This window comes from Cryptotermes secundus, unplaced genomic scaffold (genome assembly GCF_002891405.2).
Source record: "Cryptotermes secundus unplaced genomic scaffold, Csec_1.0 scaffold593, whole genome shotgun sequence".
In the NCBI taxonomy this organism is placed as follows: Eukaryota; Metazoa; Arthropoda; class Insecta; order Blattodea; family Kalotermitidae; genus Cryptotermes; species Cryptotermes secundus.
Genome location: NW_019739960.1, coordinates 1,284,109 through 1,309,189, shown reverse-complemented (window position 1 = coordinate 1,309,189; position 25,081 = coordinate 1,284,109). Strand labels below are relative to the sequence as shown.

General features: G+C 38.2%; 1 protein-coding gene across 2 annotated transcripts in view; it reads right to left on the bottom strand.

Annotated features, from left to right (window-relative positions):
- Positions 1–25,081, bottom strand: part of LOC111872178 — a gene marked incomplete at its 5' end in the record, with an annotated part of 117,391 nt that overhangs the window by 52,519 nt on the left and 39,791 nt on the right. For both annotated transcript variants that reach the window (XM_023865787.2, XM_023865788.2), the window contains 2 exon segments: positions 20,250–20,359; positions 20,842–21,107. In XM_023865787.2, coding sequence (XP_023721555.2) covers positions 20,250–20,359; positions 20,842–21,107 — 376 coding nt within the window.

Sequence of the window (25,081 nt, the reverse complement as noted above, 5' to 3'; positions counted from 1 at the left end):
AGTGGAGAGCGATTAAGACCATATATGGTGTTGGTTGCCAAAACGAAGAATACACGGCGCCAAAACCCAGAAGACGACTTTCTTCATTCATCCTACTGTTGCGTGACCTTAAGCGAGAAGGTATGTATCGTGCCGTTGCCTAGCTATACACGTTACAATAATATTAATAATGTATTACTACAGACAAGTGCCAACGTTTCGAAGAAACTTATGGCCTCCATCTTCAGGGCAGAATAATTCAACCTTGAACAAGGAGGCAGCAGGTTTCTCCAAAGCGTTAGTTAATACATATTACATGTCTCTATATCTCAGAAGGAGAGGCCTTGCGACGAGCTGATCACCCACCCAAGGAGTCCTACCGAATGTGTAAGATCTAGAAAAACCGAAGTGAACGGAGAAGTTCATGGAGGTAGACCTAGGCCCACTGGGGCTGTAGTGCCAAGGGAAAAAAAAATCTCAGAAGGCTCTAATTTTTAACACTGAAGTTAAATATGAAGCAGATATAAACATGTCTGCTAAACTGATAAGAATAACAAATAATAAACATGGGTATGTCGGAGAACACAGATATTATAGACAAGCCTGTACCTCGAAACTTCAAAGAATACAAAACACTTACTACTTGGAGTTACGCGCAAAACTTGACAATTTAATTTTATATTTATAGCCTTATACTTCCGGGTTTTTTCCCCTTGGCACTACAGCCCCAGTGGGCCTAGGCCTACCTCCATGAAGTTCTCCGTTCACATACTTACGGTTACACTCGACAAATTTAGTGTAGTTTATTTTTTTTAGTTACTTGGGGTGGGGTGAGACTGAGTCAACTTGGTACGTCGGCCACTAATTGCCCTATTGTACTAGACCAGGACGATGATGAGTGTGGAGCAGTCGGTGGAATGAGAATTGGCAGGGAAACGGAAGTATTAGGAGAAATCCGGCCCCAGTGCCACTTTTCCCATTACAAATCCCACAAGATCTGACGTGGGCTGGAACCCGGGCCGCCGCAGTAGGAAGCCGGCAACTAACCGCTTAAGCTATGACACGGCCTCAAATTTAATGCAAGTACTTAAATAATAAGCTCTTTTCTAGGAAAAGAAAGAGGAGGAGACGCTGAAGATAACAATATGTCGTCGGAAAATAAAACTGCAACGCAAATGACGGCCGAAACATTTTGGTTGGCGATAAACTTCCCAATCGGCGTAAGATTTGGAGTTCTGACAGCTGTGGTTACGAATAATTCTATCTTTCGGAATATAACGCCGTATATAGAGATTCATTCGAAACGTCAGCTGATTTTGCGTTACATCCCAGAAGATAGCACTCTTCCCAATCTGCACGGGGGGTTGTTTCTTCGAGCTTCGGCAGTCTCATTCAGCCGCAGACCAGGGTGAAATGGCGAACCACACATAAACATGTCATGATCAACACAATTAGTCATTTTCTTTTAATTCGGTTATCACGTTATTTCATTATGTTTGCCTTCCGTGCGTTTAGGACAAACAATACAGGAGAAAGAAATTAATCTTCCTCGCCGACTGGAGGTGACAGCCACAGCAAGGTGCCAAAAGAATGCCTATTGACGCAAGTCTTTCAGGAGATCAAAATATTTATCCGGCTAACAATTTTTCAAAACATTTTTGACCCATGACAATAATAATAATCTGTTATTTGTTTACATTATCGAGTAATACGTTTGGCATTATGCTAAAAGCAGAAAGGTCATGGGTTCGATTCCGATTAGGTCATTGGATTTTTCAATTGACCTAATCCTTCCAGGAGCACTATGGTCCTGGGATCGACTCAGTCTCTAACAGAAATGAGTACCATGGATCTTCCTGGGGGTAAAGGGCGGCCGGCGCGTAAGGCTGACCTCATCGCCATCAGTGAGCCGACTGTCTACAAAATGTGGGAGCTTCGACGTCTCATAACCTTATGGGCCTCCACGGTCTGTTACAGGGATAGCTTTACCGTTTTCTTTTCTAAGTTTCTCACTCGAAAAGGACATGATCGGAAGACCGCCAAATTACAAACCCAGCTAAACTGCATCCAGTGCTACATTACCTAAATATTGTGTTAACAGAAGATTATCAATGCAACAGAAAAACAGTAGAATTTATGGGTTACTCCCAGAAATCATTGTTTTGTTGAGCGATCATGTTTCGTTTTTATTTTGTCATTTACTTAACGATTGTTTATAGCGTCGAATAGTAGCATGACTGTTGAATTAGAAATGATTTGGAAGAGTGGTCATGGTCCAGCAGAGGCTCTGTCCCGGAATTTGACTGAGGGGATTGAAGAATATCACTATAAGCCTCAGTTAGGATACCCTACGTTTCGGCCGAGATTTGAACCGAGTTCCTTCTGAATGCAGACCAAGAACAAAATGAACAATCACCGCCCTGTAAATCTCGGTACGTAGACGAAACACTTTCGGGCCCAAAAGTTCAGGAAGGAACCCTCTCTTCCTCTTCTATTTTGTCCCCTTCTTTGTACTTTTCTTCTTCTTCTTCTTCTTCTTCTTCTTCTTCCATCTCTTACTTCATCATCTAACCCTCTTCTTCACTTCTGTCTTCTCGTTCTATACTTCATTTTCCATCTCCCCTTCTCCCTTCATTCTGTATTTCCCTTCTCCTAATCTTTATTTTCTGCTCGTTCTACTCAAACTAATCTCCTTCCTCACTTCTTCTTCCCTGCCCTTCCTGCTTTATCGTCTTTCTTCTTCTGCTGTGCCTTTCTTTCTTCTTTTAAACGTCCTGACTAGCACAACTGCGTTTTCGGGGTCTGAAAAAGGTACATAACTAACTCCATGGAGCTGAGCCCTTCTTGAGAAACAGTCAGTGTGCTGCATTTTATAGAACCCAAAAGTTCATTACCGTCCCTATCCTATGCCGGATCAATCCAGTCCATACTACCCCATCTTATCTAGGATCCATTTTAATATTATCCAACCACCTACGTCTTGGTCTTCATAGTGGTCTCTTTCCTTCTGGCTTTACCGCCAATATACTATATGCATTCCTCTTCGCCCCATTCGTGCTACATGCCCAGCCCATCTCATCCTCGTTGACTTGATCATTGTAATTACATGAAAGGGATACAAATTTTCTAAATCTGTGCTGTACTTATTTTTGAAAAATAAAAGGAAGCCATTAAGATCACCTTGCTCCCTGACTGTGTATCCCCACTCAATTTTTTCGCTTTCAATGTGGTCCATATCATATCAAAAAAAGCAGGTGATTAGTTCTTCCCAGAACTTCTTGTCCTACCCTGCTTTCCTTATTTTGTAAAAATAAAAGGAGGCTTATGAGATTACCTTGCTCACTGTGTGTTTATGTGTCTGTGTATGTCCCTTCAACGTCATATCAAAGGAAAATAGGAAATTAGTTCTTTCCAGAACTTCTTGTTTATTTTGTGTCAGTAATTTGCCTTGATGATCATCTATTCCTGAGCTAATAAAATAAATCAATACAGACTCTGTAGAATCGTAAATTTTGATGATAGCACAGCTACTGTGCTGCTAACACACATAATTATTTTCTTCAGGAGAATTTAGGTTCTTGTGACAGTGACTATTATGATCAGCAGCTCAGTGATTATAACGATTAGAATGTGGGCTGGACTACTGCAGAATAGGTGTCTAATTCCCATCAGGGATGGAGAATTTTCCCCTTGTTTCTGCCTCCAGACCTGCTCTGGAGCTCACCCAGCCTCTGTCCAATGGGTTCTTGGGGATTGTTTTTCCAGGCGTAAAGTGGTCGGGGCATGTAGCTATCACTCACCTCCATCCATTGCCCATTGCTAGGAAATGTGGTGCTCTAAGAAATAACTTTTATTTTTGAAAAACCTGAACAGGCTGTATGGGAATTGCTTGTATGATATTCACAAGGCAGCATGGGAACTGACATCCCGACCTTGCTCCCTAAGCGAGGAAGAGTCTGATTAGTTCTTATGCCTAGTAAAGAATTCTTGTAATGAATGGGTGTTGAATCAAGGTGTTAAGCATTGTTATGATTACCCATTCCTCCAATGAAGATGAGTATACTTAAAACCGCAAATAAAGTGAGAGATCAGTTTAGCATTCTGCTGAGGATGTTCATTTCATTTAATGGCTGGGATAACAATAATTCACTAAAAGCAGACATAAGCAGTGAATGTGGAGCCCGTGTGTACTATCATAATCCAGCTGGAGAGGCAGTCACGAGGTGGAAGGCAAGGAGAGAGGGAGGGAGGGGGGGGGCGAGGAGATTGTTACATGGACACACACAAAGAACCACACAATGAAGAGAGTCTAAGTTCATATAGTTTACATGTCTTATGCACATAATAAATATTTTAAGTTACAAGAAGCCTGTCTGTACACTTTATGTCATCAAGGGGCAGTGAATTTTGCTGCCCCAGCACTGCACAAAAAGATTGGAGCTATACGTTTAAACTACTGCATGTCAGTCCCTGCCCATAATTATGTAGGCATTGAGTACCTTTGCACACAAGTCTTCTGGAATATTAGGCCATGTAGTTTCACAGATAGGTACAAACCGTTGGCAATTTCAGAGTAGAACACCCTGAAACTAAGGTGACATGCTGTGACATGCTTCTCCAATATTTTGGTACCTATCTACTGAACTACGTTGCGTGACATTCTAGAAGAGTGTCGTATTAACGCTACCTGAGATTAGATGCTTTTACACACTGAACGAATTTGCTGAAGCAGCAATATTTCTGAGTTGTACTGGGGAGGTGGCCAGTTTGAATTTTGGCTTGGACACAGACTATCCTAACAGTTTTTTTTTGTGTGGTTTCCTCACTCCTTAAACTCAAATGCAGAAGGATTATCTCAAACAGACCATGATCACATCCTTCCCTTTCCTTTCCAATTGCTTATTCAGCAAGCAATGTATCATTCAACATATAGTCTGGGCAAGTAATGCCATCACCGAATAAACCACAAATATACACTCGTAAATACTGAAATTTTACGAATGTTAAACTCAAAGAAGTTTCCTCCAGTGACCAGCCTTGCCAGTGTGGAATAAAATTCCACTGTATCAGAAACAGTCTCAGTCTCCATCAACAGGGATAAATGCATCTGTTTCTATATTGAAATTGCTGATACCTCGAGACTCAGCATATTTGACTATAACTCTAAGAAGATCTTATTTGAATCTAAGACAGTGCAGAAGCTTTATTCTGTGCATTCAGGCTGTAATGTATTTTTCTGTGGAGTTTATATATAAAGGTAGTTAAAAGTGAGATAAAAACTCTGAAATTAAGTAATTTTTTTTTTGTTATAATTGTGATGAACTGTCAAATTTTAACAGTTGGCATGAACTAGTTGTGTAGTAAATTGGGAACAAGTGAGCAGTGTCTTGTTTCAGTGTGCCATGTCTACCATGTAATAATATTTTGATGTGGATATGTGAAGTGTAGTGCACTATGTAAAGGAGAGAGTTTATGGCTGACTACAGTATGAGTGTGTCGTTCATGTGAGATGTCATTAAATGTTGGCTTTGATATACCTTTTGATAACATGTAAGAATGGAAAGGAATAACAGAGGAAGCTTATGTATCTTTTTTATTGCTAGTGGGGTGGGACTAAGTCCCTTGTACTGTGACCACTTCTGGCCTACTGTACCAGCCCCAGATGATAGTTGAGGGTGATTGTGGAGCAACTGGTGGAATGAAAATTGGAAGGGGAAACCGAAGTACTCGGAGAATACCGGCCCCAGCGCCACTTTGTCCACCACAAATCCCACTTAACCAGACCCGGGATCGCACCCGGGCTGCCACGGTGGGAAACCAGTGACTAACCGCTTGAGCTATGGCGCGGCCTCGTAAAGCTTATGTAAGAAATTATGAGAATTACCATTGAATTCTTAAGGAATATTACACTAATTAAATGTAACTTACCATACAATCAAGAAACTACAAATCCAGGGCATTCCTTCCTGTCAAAATACATTCACGATAAGCCATAAAAAACACAAACACACACACAAATCTAGGAGTATGCCAGCCATACACTCTAAAGAACGTAGTAACTCACAACTCTGTGCTGAATATTTAGTACTTAAAATAAAGAAGACAGAGCAATAAGAAAAACTAGTGAAACTACTGAAAAGGTATGCTGTGCAGTTTGAATGTTTCTGTAATCTACAAGTACAGTTCATGATCATGTTCAAAGGCACTGACAGCTGAATATTTCAGCCCAGAGAATGGCCATCACGAAGAAGGTTTTTAGTTCATTTGCTCAATCTCTTCAAGGAGATGTGGGAGAGAACCTCAATTTATATGATGACAGCTTGCTTCCACATCCTCTCCAATTCACTGTTCACTTTTTATCAGTCAACAGCATATAATCGGAGCTGCAGATTATATATATATTGTGACATGTTGACCCCCCCCCAGCAGCACGTGGCGTGAACGTAACGCTCGCGTTACTACGGTAATAGGCGAGTTCCCGCCCCGCCACTCCCCTCCGCGGTGACGTCACCGAGGGATATCGCGGTCGCTAGGCAACGCGAGTCAACAGCGGCGACGTTACGGTAGTAACAGCGGTTACCTCCGCTAGCGTTACATAGCAACACAGCGACATAGCAACAAGGGTGCCTATTACGTGGCCGTATTGTCCGATCGAGGCTACATAGGGAGCAGCGAAGGCTATTCACAATCAGTTGAAACATAGCAGCCTGCGAGTGTGCGATAACAAAGAAGTCAGCGAGCGGAAGACGTATTGTGTGCTTTCAAGACATAGTGAGTGCTGTAGTACAGTTGTACTCGGAGTGTGTAATTCAGGGAGACTTGTATAGCTCCCGCGTTATTAGTACGTGAAGACAAGTGAAGACGGTGTTAAGAGATTTTATTGTAGGGTTTGTAAACTGTGGAAACCCGTAACGTTGTGATAATTAAGTGTAGCCCATAGTTGTAGATTGTTCAATAAACCAGTTAACGATCTCTACGGCGTATTCAGTAACGTAAACACGTTACAATATATATTGCACTGGAAGTGTTTTAAATTTAGCAGGATCTGATAAGTCTAAGAATGTATGGTGGTGTTATTAAACTTTCCCATCATATCATTTATGGTTAAAACACCTTCTGTCATCAAGTAACAGTATGAAACCTGATCTGCTGTGCCCCTTAGATCAAGCTAATCTCTGTCACTGGACATCAGAACTATGTATGATATATAAAATGTAAATATCAGAGATCAGTTGCAGAATACTAAGAGAGAAACTCACTCAAAAAAATTGTAATATTAATATGACCTAAAAACCATGACACAGCTGCAGTTAAATCCAAATCCATAAAATAAATCCAAAAGATGGAGGGCAAGATGAAATGAAGTTGATCTCTAAAATTTAAAACTTATATATGGCAAGCAGAACCACTGTGGTTTTCTAATAATAGACATTAGCTTAGTCTCTTGTACTCATTAGAGTAGGTTTCATATGTCTACCTGATGATGGAAGTAGGCCAGCTTCCGAAACGTTGTGATTGCTCAATGTAAAGGTTCAAGAGAGCAGACCCAACACTTCCACATAACAGAAAGAGGACCAGCTTCCTGTATGTATTTTTGACCAGAAATGAGATGATGAGAAGGTCCAGCCTGTCATTGTCGGTTTAAAATCAATGCGGCATGAAACTTTTGTTCAGATTCATATTATCTGAAAAAAACTGCAATAGTGTGCAATGTTCTTAGTTTGGTATTTTGATTACAATTTCACCATATCTTTCTAAGTAAACTACTTCCTGTATTTGAAAATAGTAAAATTCAGGTTCATGGTTATGAGAAGGGCCCAGATTTTGATGACCTGAAAATATTTAAAAAATTACCTATAAAACGACCTAAAATATGACCCAAAAATGTAATATGCAGGGCCCGGATTTTGATGACCTGAAAATATTAAAAAAATTACCTATAAAATGACCGAAAAAATCCAGAAAAATTGTTGTAGTTTTGTAAATGGGTAACAACATTTCAGAGAACTCTGTTCATAGAGGCAGTACATTCCTACAAAATGCTTGTATCCACCTACCAGGCTGCAAAATCGTGTCATGAATCTAAATGACCACAATATGAATTTTCATGTCATGGAAACAAAAATCTTACAAGAAAAATTCAGAGAACAGAATTATAAAGCACGCTGTGGAATATAAAGAAACATTCTTTTACAGTATTTTCTCTCTCTCATTGGTTTGTACTGGAAGAACTGTCAACAATAAGCTGGGTGAATTAGGAGAATTAAAGCTGTGTATTGATTTCTTTTGAATATCTGCATCACAAAAGTAAAAGAGTACAGTGTAAGTAAAAAATATGTTTACTTCCTGTTAACCAACTTCATTCAGAAATTCAAATTTTATCTGAATAATGGTTGAGCTTCATCAAGGAATTATTCATATTTGGAGTGATATGGACCAGCGAGAAATATGAAACTCGTCTAATTATTTACATAATCTTAAGCACACCTAACTAGAACTGCACATTCAGTGGCTTCAGTCATATGGCTTACATCTCCTCTTTCCTATAATGGAAAAGGGTAGATATCCAGTAAGTTAACGTCAGGAGCACAAGCAGGTCTTGAGTTACAGCTCAAACATGTCTAAATAAGCTTCATGTTGTATCAAAGCACTGTTATGTACTATAAAAGTTTGGCAGATAAGATACACACAATAGTATAAAATGTCACACCTCCAACAGAATACATAAATTGAGGTTTAGAAGATGGTGGATATTGTGGTTATATGTAGAGTCAGTTCACCAGTTACACAAATTCTACTCTCAAGATACTTCATTGTAGGAGAAACCATGACTAACCAATTGCTCCATGCCAGTCTTCTCATCATCATGTAAAATACAACTGACTGACTGACTGACTGACTAACTAAGTTATGTTCCTGAGAAGCTAGCTGTTACTCAGATAGACAAGAAAATACCAGAATTCTATAAACCCAAAAAGTTCAGTACCGGTCCTGTGTTCATAAAAGCCTGTCAGTGGCTTCTATCCAGAGCCAGTAAAATCTAGTCTATATCCTCCCAGTCTATTTATTTAAGATCCATGTCAAGAACACCCTCACACTTAAACCTTCAGGATTTTTTATCAAAATTCTGTATAAATTTCCTGTCTCTTCCATGTGTGCTAATCACTGACTATCTCAACCTCTTTGCTTTGGCCATCCTTATAATATCTGATAAGTACAAAGCATGAAGTCCCTCATATGCAAATTTCTCCTCAGCATCCTGATCTGAATATGTTTTCTCTTAATACAAGAGACCAAGCTTCACACTGATAAAGAACTGCATGCAGTATTACATTTTGTCCTTACATTTATAGATAGCACATGGATGTCCTTACATTTATAGATAGCACATGGATGTCCTTACATTTACAGATAGCACATGGGATGACAGGGATATGATAAGGGTCTGTTCATATGTATATGTTGCCTGTGGATATTAAAGAATGTGACAAGATTGGAAAGGGTGAACTCCGTAATGTAGTACACACAACTACCTGCAGAATTATTTGAGGTACATTCAGCTTATGTGTACTATGTTACAAGCTGGAAGGTCGCGGGTTCAAGTCCCGATGAGGTCATTGGATTTTTTTTCAATTGACCTAATCCTTCTGGCCGCACTAGGATCTGGGGTTTACTCAGCCTCTAACAGAAATGAGTACCAGGAATTAATTAAATGATTTTTCTGGGGAGTGAAGCACGGCCAGCGCACAAGGCTGACAACCTTACCGCCATCTTTGAGCCGATTATCAAGGTAATGTGGGACCCCTAACGTCTCACAACCCTATGGGCCTTCACGGCCTGTTACAGGGATAGCTTTACTTTTTTTTTTTTTTGCATTCAGCTTATGCAAAAATTGGAGTAATGAAATGCAAATCAGTGAAAGTCTGTCATGCTGAATTTCAACAGAAGTTGTTGAAAGGTTTATGGAATGCATGGAAAAGTTAAATTTCCTGACAATGTTTGGTGGGAGTCTTCCATATTAATTCACAGTAACATCTGTTAAATGATCTATGGGGTACATGGAAAGTTCACTTATGACCTTACATAAGCAAAGCTTTTTATGATTCAATACAGTTGAATATCAGAACTGTCTCACTTCTTTTGATGGCAGCCTCCCATGTCAAATTGTAACATTACTGGTTTAACTGTTTATGGCATATATGGTAAAGCCCATTTATGACCATACATAAATATAGCTTTATTATGGATTAATATGGCTGAACATCAAAATTGCCCACCAACTTTTCGTGAAAGTCTTCCATATCAAATCATGGAAAATCCACCCAACATATTATCAGTGCCAACAGGCACTGATAATATGTCCCAGACAGATAAGCACAGGTCAGACAAGACCTCCACATTATGTGTTCTACTTTTACTTCATTAAGAATTTCTACAAATATTTCTTGGACTCCTTTCAAACTTCAAGATGAACACAACTAGCTGCTGTTATTGCCTTATGTACAATGAAAAATTGAGGAAATTTCGTATTAGGTGAAAACTAATTTGATATGTACGGTATTATTTGAGATTTTTAGTGAGTTTTATTTCAGTATTGTTATACATTTGATTTAACAAAGATCATTTAAAGATGGATTTAAGTATCTTATTTATTATAATTATAATATCCTATATTTGACATTTACACAACCTCCAAAATTATTTACTGTCATTGAATTTCATTATTCTTTAAATTTATTAATTTAATTTATCTGTTTATCCAATACAGCTCCAAATCAGCATAACCTATTCTAAGTAGGCCTACTTGAAATTATTGATGTACAGAATCACTCTTTAAAGTTCATTCTTATGACTCCATATACATTCAGTTATATTGCATGATAAGACAACTAATTTTATGTCAGTATATTGAACTTGAAGACTGTCAATAATTGTTCCCTACAGGGTGCAGTTATATTGTCCAGTGTTGCCAGTGTGAATGTGAGAAGATTATGTGCAGCACACACAACAGGCATTGCCTCAGCCCAGAGACCAGCTATTCTGACTGAGGGTTTTCAGGTCTTCCTCAGTCCTTCCAGACAGATAGTGACAAGATGCTATTAACACTTACTTCTGAACACTTTCCCATTAACTATTTACTGCCTATCATTCCATTCTATTTAATCTGAGCTACCAACAGTGTCATCTCAAAACCATAAAATAAATAAACTTTCAGTATTAATTTTGACTTGTGGAAATCACACCATATACAATATCGATTCAGCATATCATGTAACACATATTTAGTATGAAAATTAACTGAAAAAATTCTTCCAGCATTTAAATTCATTTAGTCTCCATAGACTTGTTTACTGCAGCCAGGATGCATTGTGAAAATTTTAATTACTGGGGTGTACATACAATTGTCAACTGCCAATTTCTTATTAGCCTATTTCCAGAATGGAGAAGGAGGTATTTAGACATTCACTGTGCACTTTCTTTGCATCATCTGACTGGGCCTGGCTTGATTCCAGAGCATATTTCTTATTTCTTTTCAATCATTTGGTACTAGTGCAACTGATCCAGTGTGAACAGGCTCCAGCATACCCCCACAGTGAAGAACTGCATCCCTCCTTTTAAATATTAAATCCTAATTAAAGAAATAGTTCCAAGTTATTCTTATTGTTTTCTCTCAGTTTGCCACAGTGTTCACATGACAGACCATAGAAAATGAACTAACAAATATAAATTTATTCCAAATCATAATCATGATCTGAAAGAGAAATATGGTATGGACTAGTTGGCCCCACAGGCTACTGAAGTGTTTGGAAAATGATCTCAACAGTAACACTCTGGAGGATTAAAATTTTTCATATGCCTAGTTTCTAACCTTAGTACAATATAATTAATGTATTAATAAACAATTTGTTGTTAGATGATACTGAAATAAATTCAACTAAACAAGCTATAGCTTTATGAATGGTAAGTATGAAGGTGCTTCAGAAAATTTCTGCATTTATTAATTTATTTGTTTCCAACAACTGTATTTAGTGTGGAAGGTTACATGTGTATTACTTTTCTGCATAGTCCCTCTGAGTCTCAATGCAATTTTTCCAGTGGTCCACAAGCTTCCTAATGCCACCAAGAAATACTGTCTGGGGTAAGTGCAAAGCCCGTCATGCACTGCTTCCTTCACCTCATTATCATCTGCAAACTGACAAAATCCAAGGGCCCCCATTAGTGGTCCAAACAGAAATCCAAAGATGCATGGTCTGGAATGTATGCTGGATGGTATGTCCTGCAGTATGAGGTTGAGTATTGCCATACAAGATGAGAACAACTTCTGAGAGTCTTCCTCAGTCTCTGTGGAAATGGCTGCCCCAGTTCATTTTGTAACATATATATTTTTATGTCATCATTCTTTTTATTCCATGAATGAATATTATCAATATAATTGGTCATAAGTGTGTAAATTTGTAATGAATTTAATTCAGTTAATTTAGGTAATTTAAATAAAATTGTATTATTTTAAGTTTTATAGTAATGTTCTTTTTAAATTATGTGTATTAATTAAAATCTTATTAAGTTTTTATTTTATATTATTATTTATGTTAATTGATTAATGTAAGTGATTTTAATTATGTAACTCATGTAATTTAGTATATGTATCTGGACACATCTATTCTCAAAGGGACTATTTCCACATCCTAGGTTTGTTACCTGTATGGATATATGGAAAATAAAGGAAATGAATGAATGGACATATCAGAACACCTTGCATTTGTTACTGTCCTTGAGAATCGTGGTTCTGGCTTGTTCTTTTTCTCAACACTTTTCCTGTCGACTTGCATCAGGTGCATTCTGAATGAGTTACACTTGTCATGCCTATCTTAAAACATGTCTATTATTAACTCTTACACACTCCATGAATGTAATGTATTGCTCCGATACTGAGCACATAAATGTATGTGATTTAAACCCCTTTAACACCCAACAAAAACAAACCACGGACCTCTGTTCTTTGGTGCAAATTGAAAGTGGTGCAGCCATTTCTTTGCTTCATCACAGATTATTCACTGGTTCCAAAGTTGTGCCAGGCAGTATACTGACCTGTCATTTTGGGTTCAGGGCTGCCAACTGTCATCAGGCTACTTTGAACCTTTTGCAGACATGAGCAAAATTGCTCATAATTCTTTTATCACCCATCTAAGAATCCTGACTGATAACAAGTTATAATAAATTAGCTTTTGGTAACAAGCACAAATATATTAAACCACCAAGTTTTACATCATCATATCACACTTTATTTAAAGAAGAGAACTGGCAAAGACAGGGGCATATGGTAGCACAGTTGGCTGAGGCACTACGCTACAAGCCAGAAGGACATGGGTTCGATTCCTGATGAGGTCATTGGATTCTTCAATTGATATAATCCTTCGAACTGCATTATGTCCCTGGGGTCAACTCAGCCTCTAACATAAATGAGTCCCAGGAACCTTCCTGGGGGCAAGGGGCGGCCAGTATGTAAGGCTGACAACCTCAATACCATCTGTGAGCCAACTGTCTGGAAAATGTGGAAACCTTGATGTTTCACAACCCTATGGGCCTCCATGGCCTCTTATATGGAGAGATGTAGCTTCTTTACTGGCAAAGACATCAGTGACCAAGGAAACAGTTTTATCTTACCTAGAGACCTATAATTTTTAGCATAGTATAAGTTGTTTCTTCTTCATTGTCGGCTCTGTAGAACCACTTTCTACATGCCCCCTCTTTTACAGATGTACAACCATGGGAAATACATTTTCCTTTCCTGCCTGATTTTTTGGAACAGTCTCTTTCCCATTTTCTAAATTGCCTCTGGGATATACATATCTCTTGCTTTGCGGTTACACTGCTATTAAATAAATATACAAGACATACAGACTTCAGTTTCCATGGAAACGTGTATTCAGAATTTGTTTCAGGATGTGGTAAGCAGATCAATAATATAAGAAAGATTAATAATGTTAAAAATAAAGGCTATAACTACCACAAAACTCATTTAAATTTTAATGGAGGATTGCTGAAAAGAAAATTCATCAAACATACACAATCTCAATAACATGAAAAGTTAAAAAAAAAAAAACCCCAGCTACATTTACATTAATGTACTAACTTGGTGGAAGGGCTGCGCCATAGCTCAAGCGGTTAGTCGCTGGCTTCCCACCACGGTGACCCGGGTTCGATCCCGGGTCTGATCAAGTGGGATTTGTGGTGGACAAAGTGGTTCTGGGGCGGGTTCTCTCCGAGTACTTTGGTTTCCCTTGCCATTATTCATTCCACCAAATTCTCCATCAGCATAATTACCCGAGTCAGGCTACAATAGGCCAATCAGTGGCCACCGTGCCAAGTGGACCCAGTTGGACTCCACCCCCCACCATGTGAATTAAAAAAAATTAACTTGGTGGAATAACAATATGCTCCTTCAGTACAGATGATATACTTTCAGGTTAACATTAATAAGGAGCCATACATTATTCGGAATTATCTAAATTTCAATATATATGCAGAGCTTCCAAAATAAGCAGTTTCCATCTATCGCTATAGTGTCTACATACAACCTTTCCACTGATATATTCTTACATATATTAAATCACGATTTAATTTAATACATTACACTCTCAACAATGGAAATTTGTTTTTGGCAAAAATGGAAACTGCAATAGCAAGTGAAGTTTAAGTATCACTGTTGCCTGGCAGTTCATACTGTTACTACTACTGAAAAAGGTAAAGTTATCCCTGTGCTTAACTAACTAAGCACTACACCATGTAGAGGCATGGGGGAGTGGATGTATAGATCCACGTTTTCCTGACCTTGGCACTAGTTGGAGGTGAGTGGTCAGCTTCATGACCTGGCTACTTTACCCCTGGTACCCACTGGACAGGAGGCTGGGTGGGCCCCAAAGCTGGTCTAGACGCTGCAGAGAAGAGAAAAATCTTGACCCTGCCAGGACTCAAACTCTGACTCCTTGGCTGTCCAGTCTGTAGCCAGTCGCTATACTGACTTCACTATCCCGGCTCCTGTAACTACTAACAATTTTAACAATACTGGAGAAAGAGTAAGGTAACTTGAGTAAACTTTGAACTTTTATGTATCAATTAGTGTTATAACTGTGAAATGCATTACTAACTAAATCCATGAAGCTCAGTCCTTCTTGAGAAGCTGCCAATTACTCAACTGCTTAAGCATTTTCCAACAATTTATGAAATCCAGAGGTTCATTACAATGTGCATTTGTGCCTAACCTGAGTCAGATGAATCCAGTTCATACCACACTATCTTATTTTTCTTGGATTCATCTCAATAATGGAAGCCAGAATATCTCGGTTGGTATAACAATAGATCATGGGCTGAACAGCTGAGGTTAGATCCCTGGTGGGGGAAGAGATTGTTCTCTTTTCCACAGCATTCAAATTGACTCTAGGGCCCTCCCAGCCTCTGATCTGATGGGTACTGGAGCCTCTTTTCTGGGGGTAAAGTGGCTGGGACATGAAGCTGACTCTCAACTCCATGTAATACCGAGTTCAAGAATGACTATACATCTCCACGGTTTAGTGCTTATTTAATTAATAACAGGGACAAGTATACATTACAATCTGAATATTAAACTCCCATTGTGACTAGGTATTTCCAGTGGCCTCCTTCCTTCAGGCTTTTCCACAAAAATCCTGTATGCATTCCTATTCTTCTTGTATGTGCTACATGCTATGCTTATCTCATTCTAATGGACTTGATCATTCTTATTACATTTGGCAAAGAGTTCAAGTTAGCTCCTCTTTATGCAATTTTCTCCAGCCAACTATTATGTTATCCCTCTTCAGTCCAAATATTTTCCTCAGCACCCCATTTTCAGATACCCTCAATCTATGTTCGTCTCTTTATGTTGAAGCCCACGTTTCACACTCATACAAGACTACAGGCAAAATTATAATTTCATATATTTTTATTTATACGTTTTTAGAAAGCAGACAGGAAGACAAAAAAATTCTGAACTGAATGGCAACAAACTTTATCTGAATTTAACCTGCTCTTAGTTTCATATTAATCAAATTTTGATTCATCACTGTCATTCCAAAATGTTTGGAACTTCGCACATTTTCAGAGTGTCTATTAGATATCATGATGTTATGTTCCTGTTCTGCATTCTGTTGATGAGACATCAACATATACATAGTTCTCTCTGTGCTTACTTCTCAACCAGCCAGCTTACTGGCATCAGATAGAGCTTCTGTGTTTTTCTATATGGTTTTTATGTAATCTCCCACTAGAGTTACATCATCAGCACAGACCAGAAGCTGATGTGTATCATTTAATTTCAGTCACACCAGGGATTTTCTGGGCCACCATAATGGCATATTCTAAAACAAAATTTAGAAGCAATGGTGATAGAGCACATTAATTATTATTAATTTTATTATTTAACTGTTTCTAAATAAATAAATAAATACATTAATACATAATAAGTTAATAAAATTATTAATCATTATTAAATATTACTTAAACTTTGTGATGAAATTTCATGAAAGCCCTTTCTTAAGTAGTTACATGCATAGATGAAGGGACAGATATGACTAAACAATAATTAGTGTATTTCTGTTATTTCTGTTGTGAACAAGGCAAGGAGATGGAGAAAGCCCATGCATGCCAGGACTATGTCCTGCAGTTACTGCCCAATTAGGTGACCTATATGAAAAATTTCTGTGAAGTACTACACTTGTAATCAGTGACATACATTTCTTATTGCCATGCAGAACTTCACTGTGTATATGTGTCTTCAAGAAGGCAAGTATGTCACACAATCTCGTATTAAGTTTCTGGTTTAATAGAGTTAGTCTCTCTTATTTTCACATGTCTACTCATGATAATGATCATTACTATAACTAATTTTACTATTACATTATCCTAAGAGTTTCTTCTATTATCACATTTGTTGTTGTTGTTTATTGTTAACTGTCAAAAACATTACATTAACAATATTACTGGTGTTATTACAGTAAGTTTTTTTAAGATTATTATTTCATGTTTATCTATATTCTCACAATTAGCATTAGGATTTTCATTTACAGGTGAAAAGTTTATGTGGTCACAGATATGCTTTAAAAAATGAGTAAGCTCTTAATGTTGGGGGCCGCGCCATAGTTCAAGTGGTTAGTCACTGGCTTCCCACTGCGGCGGCCCAAGTTTGATCCCGGGTCTGGTCAAGTGGGATTTATGGTGGACATAGTGGCGCTGGGGCAGGTTTTCTCCGAGTACTTCGGTTTCCCCTGCCAATCTTCATTCCACCAAATGCTCCACAATCACCCTCACCTATCATCTGGGGCTGGTACAATAGGCCAGAAGTGACCACAGTACAAGAGACTTAGTCCCACCCCACTAGCAATAATAAAAAAGAGCTCTTAATGTTTCTGATGAATGTGCATCACAGTTAAATTTAGTGTCTAGGCCATTATTCTTTATTCAGGCTTTTTCTTAAAGCACTGTATTTAAGAAACTGGTTATATTTCTGTGGCAAGAGGAAACTAACCTGAAGGTTCTACACAAAAGAGAGGATCTTAGTCAGTGTCCCAGTGTTTGAGATTAGTTTTTCTAATGGACAGTTGTTCAGACTAGTTCTAACAGACCTCTTAGATTAGTTCCCCCAGTGCCTGAACACAGAAACAGGACCAGATCATAGAATTTTGAAAGATTATAGATAGAATTTTATAAGGCTATATGTAATGAATAGAGCCCAAGACATAGAAAATGAGCTTTAACAAACAAAACAAATTCTAAAGCAACAGTCTTTTGATAGTGTAAGTCTATGTTGTTCGGCTTATTCATTTAATTCTATTTTACGAAACTTTGTTAGTGTTCTTCAGTAATACTGTGCCTAAGACATCTCTGAGGGTGCAATATAATCATATAGTGATAGTGATTACAACAACCTAAGAAGGTCATTAGATTCCATTGTCAGTTTAAATGCTAACCAGTATTACTCTGTTGGAGATCTCAGTGAACACAGGAATTTTCTTTCATACAGTTACCTATTTAAAGTATGATGTCTTTACTCGTATATAGACTACAGCAGCATCTTAAAAAATTCTAGACATTTTCTTCTCCACTGAAATGAAAGGAAGTAGTGATTCAAAGTCATGGACCATACCATTGCAAAGAGGAAAATCTGCCTCATTACATAATAGCTGCCAACATCAAAATTTCAAATAAAAAGTACACCACTGGAACTTAACAAAGATTCCTCTTCATGTATCTAAAATGAAAAAATAACTCTTACCCAAAACGCAAATCAGGAACAGATTATATTCTGCCGATTGAAGGAATGAAAAGTTATCAGGAACAACTTTCTAATATAAAATATTCTTCATTAGTGCTACATTCTTTACCTCAAGTATGTTTCAGAATTTTTTTTGATGTTTTTATATTTTAAACTGAGATTTCCTTTAATAATTTTCTGTTAACAATTTAAACATCCTCACTCTGGTGATTATACCAGAAATATTGGAGTATGGACAAAATAATGTGAAGGAATGTTCTCAGGTTTATAAAAGGTGTTGTACCTAATAAATGGTTAAAGCTGGTTGTGTGGATAGCAGTGTCACTGTAACTACATGAGCCATTCTTGGAATGTGGTTACTCTACTTAGCTCCCTGGCACATAAAAGAGTTAATTTTATTTCTCTCTTCACTTCCTTACTTTCAAAGAAAATTAGTCACATTAATATGGGTACAGTACTGTTGGCCTTGGATTTGTTAAGAAAACCGCCTACCAAATTCAACACTGAACAATACATAAGGTGTTGATTCTGTGCATAAGTGTATACACTGTAAGACGGTCAGCATAAACCATGGACATGAATCAGTGTAACAGGACGCTAAAATATAACATCGTATAAATTACACAAATCATTATCAGTATATCAATAATCAAAAAATTAATGTGATATATGGTGCAGCTTACAGCTGCTGACATTCTTCCATTATTTGGTGTTAATGCAGACGTTCCAATGTGCAAAACTGCAGACATCTGTCATTCATACACTTAATATGTCCAACCTCATTAAAGAAAATATGTGTTTATACTGTATGCATACACAGATATATGTAACAGCTTCTTTGGGGAGCCTTTAAAGTTACTGTTTTTGGAATCACAGATCACACTCCAGAAAAATCAGCCCTCCACTGGTCCCTATCCTGAGCCGTATCAATTCAGTCCATACCACCCCATCCTATCTCCCTAAGGTCCATTTTATTATTATTCACCAACCCATGTCTTCGTCTTCCTAGTGGTCTCTTTCCGTCTGGCTTATGCACTGATATCCTGTATGCATTCATCTTTGCCACCATAAATGACATGCAGAGGATACCAGCAAAAAATATTTTAAAATAGGAAAAGGGAAAGGAAAATGAAAAGATGTTTAGGATTACCTTTGAAATCATGGAATTGTTTTGTTGTTGTTTTATATCTGTAACAGGTCTCAGTATGTGTAATGCTGCAAAGGGTGATAACAATGATGTTACCAGCAATCTGGGATATTACAAAAAAGAAGCAGGGAATGTGTTTTGAGCTTCTGATTTGGGCTGTGCTACAATAAACATGACCTCTGGTAGCAGTGAGGAACAGAAAGCAATGGGCCACAACAAAGCAGAAAGAACAAAAGGAAAGGTCTTCATTGGCAATTATGTTGAGGGTGATCATTCTTTTATCCAGTTAACTTCGATGAGAAGAGAATAAACAGACAAGTGGAAAAAATGACTTGAGAGAAAAGAAATATACACAAGAATGTGGGTATCAGTGTATTACATCAGGCCATAATTATTTTCCATTTATGTCTGGAACACAAAAAACACTGCAGTCTAAAGAATATAACATATCTCTATAGATGCTATTTAAAACATGTTAATGAGCAAATTTTTAGAAGAAGGAAACAGGGATTTAGTGTTAAAAAGAAAACAGAAGACTCTTCCAGTAGTAGCAGAGAAAGTGTCAGAAAGATGCACAAAAGTGGTCTTCCAAAAAATATGTGGACATTTTAAAAAATCCTGTGGAAGTTTCTTATATTTTAGGTAACAACAGAAATGGAAACTGCTACTTGTAATGGCTTGTCCACAACATGACAAATCAGATACTTGTAGACACACAGTCATTCAGAAACACATTATTAATAAGAAACAAGCTCAATTTGAACTTATATTTTCTGGCATGCCCCTAGTAAAAGGTGATAATACATAGTTCTAGAAAAGAAAAAATGTACTTACAGCTCTACTTCGTCTTCCTTTATTTGAAGTGGTTCATGTTCAATGGCAACAATTCCTTTCCCTTTGTTTGTAGAGCGTTTCCTTCTCCTGGGCTTCCTTATACTAGTATCCTATTAACAGAGAAATGTGACACTTAAATTCTGAAATGTTCATGTGCATAAAATATAATTATGTTAATTAATATAATTGCTACAAGCCGGAAGGTTGCGGGTTCAAGTCCCGATGAGGTCATTGGATTTTTTCAGTTGACCTAATCCTTCCAGCCGCACTAGGCCCTGGGGTTTACTCAGCCTCTAACATAAATGAGTACCAGGAATTAATTAAATAATTTTCCTGGGGAGTAAAGCATGGCTGGCGCGTAAGGCTGACAACCTCACCGCCATCTTTCAGCCGACTGTCCAGATAATGGGGGACCCTCAACATCTCACAACCCTATGGGCTTCCACAGTCTGGTACAGGGATAGCTTTACTTTTACTTTATTAATAAATAATAATAATAATAATAATAATAATAATAATAATAATAATAATATTTCCATGCTTATCATCAAGAATATGTCAAGAATATATGAAATCTACATAATTTACTTACATAACTTCTGCTGTTGAAAGTAATGGTCACATCACTATCCACTACCCGGTCCAACTTTCTATGAGGAGACAGTGGCGGTATCTTATGTCGACCACCTGAATTGACACCCGCACGCATGGGAGATGTGCTGTTTGGTTTTGGTGATATTGCCATTGGCATAGGCAGGACTGTTTTTGGTGTTGGAGATACTGCTATAGGTACTGGAGATATCCCCCTGCAGGCAGGTGAAACTCTTCTAGCAGGTGATATCTCTCTATGTGAAACACCTACAGAGAAGTAATGTTCCTCATTAAATCACCTAAACAATCAAATGACATTTGCATGTAAAGCAGTTTCTTTCCCGTTTTTCCAGTGACGTTCATGTTTGGTCATTTTCTGATGTAATTCTGTATGTTAAAGTTATATAATAAACTGTGGAACTATCACTTACAATAGCCCATCCATCCATCCTACCGTCAGTGTTATATTAGTCTGAGCTACCAACAGCAATATAAAATAAACCATAATGAAATACAGGACATCCAAAACCTAACCATTGCAGCTATGAATGATGTAATAAGTTCTGGTCACAAATAAAATGTTTTAAATAGAGATTTTAGTTCTCAAAGAGGTGAATATTGAAATTATGGTCTTCTGGATTGAGAGACTGTGAAGTGTGACTGGTGGATACCCATCAACCAACCTTTAAGGTGTGACATCCCACAAGACCATAAGCTTGAAAATATTTTACTGAGTACAGAAACAGTAAATAAAGTAAAAATATAAAATAAAAACAAGATCAAGGTCTTGTCAGAGTTACAACCCATTTTATTGTCAATGTATGAATAACCAGTATTATGGGGCTGCTCTTCTTCAATTCTGTTTGTGAATCCACTTTCAAATAAAGGATTCACCTATTGTTAATCACATAAGTTAATCTGACAGCTTGTATTGTGTCAAGAGAAGGAGCATTTATTGCCAGCAGAAAGACACACACATATCAACAGAATAACAAGAGAGTTTCAGGCTAGGGTACATTAAAGCTATTCTAAAATACTACAACTGAGAGAGTGAAGATAACTATTAGATGCTAAAAGTTTAAAGAGAATGATATGAATGTATACGAGGGGGTACCCAAAAGAAACCGAACTTATTTTTTTTTAAACTTATTTATTCAAATTTTAAGCACAAACCTTCAATCCCCTTCAAGTACTCTCCACTTACACTAATACACTTGTCTAGTCTTTTATTCCATTTTTCAAAACATTGTCTAAATTCATCTTTTGAGATGCTTGACAGCGCCTCCGTCGTTTTTTCCTTCACCTCAGCAACATCAGCAAAACGCTGATAATTTTTGAAAAAAAGTTTTGATCATTTCGGGACTCTTCTTTCAAAGCACAGCATGCTTCCACATGACCTTGTTTTTGTTCAGCAGTCAGCAGTCATGGCACGAATTTCGCAGCCACCCTTTTCATTCCCAAATCTTCTGTCAAAATTCGCTAAACTGAGCTCCAAGTCACTCCCGACAGCGCCACAATTTCTTCAATGGTCCGTCGTCGATCTTCCTTGATGATTTCACGAATTTTTTCAACATTTTCATGTGTTCAGGCCGTGGAAGGACGACCAGAACGAGGTTTGTCATCAATTGACATTTCACCATTTTTGAAACGGGAAAACCACTCAAACACTTGAGTTTTCCCCATAGCATCGTCCTTGTATGCCGTTTTTAACATTTCAAGAGTTTCTGTTCCACTTTTCCCGAGCAAAAAGCAGAATTTCACCGCCGCACGCTGTTCACGAAAATCAGCCATTGCAAAAACGACGATCACACAAAACAGTTGTCACTATAAACTCTGCCGAAGCTAGTCCTTGTCTTCTGAAGCAACGGTAGTTGGCTTATCGACTCAGGAATGTTAGCTCTATGCGCTCATAGCGGCAAAACGCGGTACTACAAAAGCTCTGCCCACAAAAAAATTAGTTCGATTTCTTTTGGGTACCCCATCGTATATAATATTGTTTTTAAAGATGAATGATACAGGAAACTGAAATTCGCAATGGAAGTCGAAACCAATGATACTCTTCCATTCTTGGACATTTTGGTCATGAAGAGGGATCCAAAATTGGGCACAAAATTGAACTGGAAACTTACTCATACTGGTCATTATCTGCATTTGAAGTCCAACCACCCACATCATATAAAAAGGGGAGTCACTGATAGTCTAGTCAGCTGAGCCAAGATCATATGTCAGGATCAGAAGGATTTCAACAATGAAATTAAAAACATAAGACACGATCTGATGTTTAACGAATACCCCAACAAATATGTTGATTCCATCATGAAGCCATATAGAAGAAATCATCCTTCTTCAGATACAATATACCAGGGCACTGTCCTTATCCCTTATGTTAAGCATAATTCTGATAAATTCATGCACTGGAAACCGTTTCAATCTCAGAACCATTTTCAAAACTAAATATGCACTCTATGGAACCCTGATGAAAACTGGACCGATCAGAGATGCCCAGAAGATGAAGATGTGTGTGTATAACATCCAATGTGATTGTGACAGATGTTACATTTGTGAAACAAGCAGATTTTCAGAATTATGCATTAAGGAGCATGAATGTAACCTGGCATAGGGTCTGCTGAAAAATCAAAATTAGCCCAACATGCATATGAAGAAGACCACAAAATATGTTGGAATGAAGTGAAGGTCTTGCAGATCAAACCAAAACACTACATGCAGGAAATACAAGGAATCTGCCCATATGTCTCTGATAAGACCACCCAATCAGCCAATCCAGCTTCGACATCTCTCACATCTGGACTCTGTCATTAGAGCAGAAGTAAAAAAACTACAACTCTGTCCAGTGTAGACAGAGTGGGAAAATCAGAGTTTTTCTGTGTTGGTACCATATAGAGAATTTGTCTCTCTAGTGATCATTTTTATTCTGATAGTTCTCTGGTGCAACGTCTCATACAAGGGTTGGAACTTTAATAGTGGCAACACTGCTGTAGAGATGCTATGCAACAGAACCAAATAATGCCGCTTATACCACACGTTAGTTACATACCTACCTTACCTCACAGCAAATGGACTCTCCCTTCCCACATCATGCACATGGACAGTGATGAGAAGAACAGAGCCTTGTGTTAGCTGGCGGTCTAATGTAGTGTTGTCACGATGTTTTTGAAACAGGAACAACGAAGATGGATGAAGATTGAATATGCCAGAGGCCGTACAGCACGACAGTGTCATCAAGTTCTTCAAGAGGCTTACGGGGAATCTGTATTGCCTTACAGAACAGTGGCAAGGTGGATAAAAGCCTTCAACGAGGGACACCAAAATGTGGCAGACATGCATAGGCCAGGTTGTCCTAGTGTCAGTGAAGAAGAAGTGTATGCTCTTTCCGCGTTACTGGAGAGCGATCGACGCCATACGATTCATGAGCTGGCATGAGAGACAGGATTAGCACATACGACTATGTTTCACATTCTGAAGGAACTCCTGGGCATGAGAAAAAATGCATCACAATGGGTTCCGCATGATTTGATGGAAATGGCTACAATATGACGCTGCTCATAACCACTTGGAGCGCTATGAGCGCGAAGAAGAGGCTTTCTTATGCCATATCATTACATCATTACGCTGGATAAGACATGGGCCAAATCGTACGAGCCACAAGTGAAACGCCAATTGAACAAATGGCGTCATTATGGGTCACCATGAAAATCAGAAGTTCGTCAGAATCCCAGCAATGTGAAAGTTATGGTGATTCTCGTGTACAACTGTGATGGTGTTATCCTAACGCATACCTTTCCCTGACAGAAGACCGTCAATGCGCAACATTACTGTTCATTTTTGGAACACAACCTATGACCAGCCTTGAGAAAGAAGCGGCGACACTTTCTGCAGAACCCAGCCAGCATTTTGCAGGACAATGCTTGGCTGCATGCAGCGCAAGCTGTGGCTGATTTGTTCGATCAATGGGGCTGGGAAGTGCTGTACCATCCACCATATTCCCTGGACTTAAGCCCTTGTGACTTCGACTTGATTCCTAAGATGAAGGAACCAGTTCGTGGCATTCGCTTCAGAACTGTTCCAGAGATTCTTCACGCAGTAGACCGCTCCATTCAAACTATGAACACAACAGGCACTACTAAAGGTATCCTATGACTTTCACATCACTGGCAAGAGGTTGTACACAATGCTGGTGACTACACTGAAGGACAGTAAAACTTTGAAACATGCATCTATTT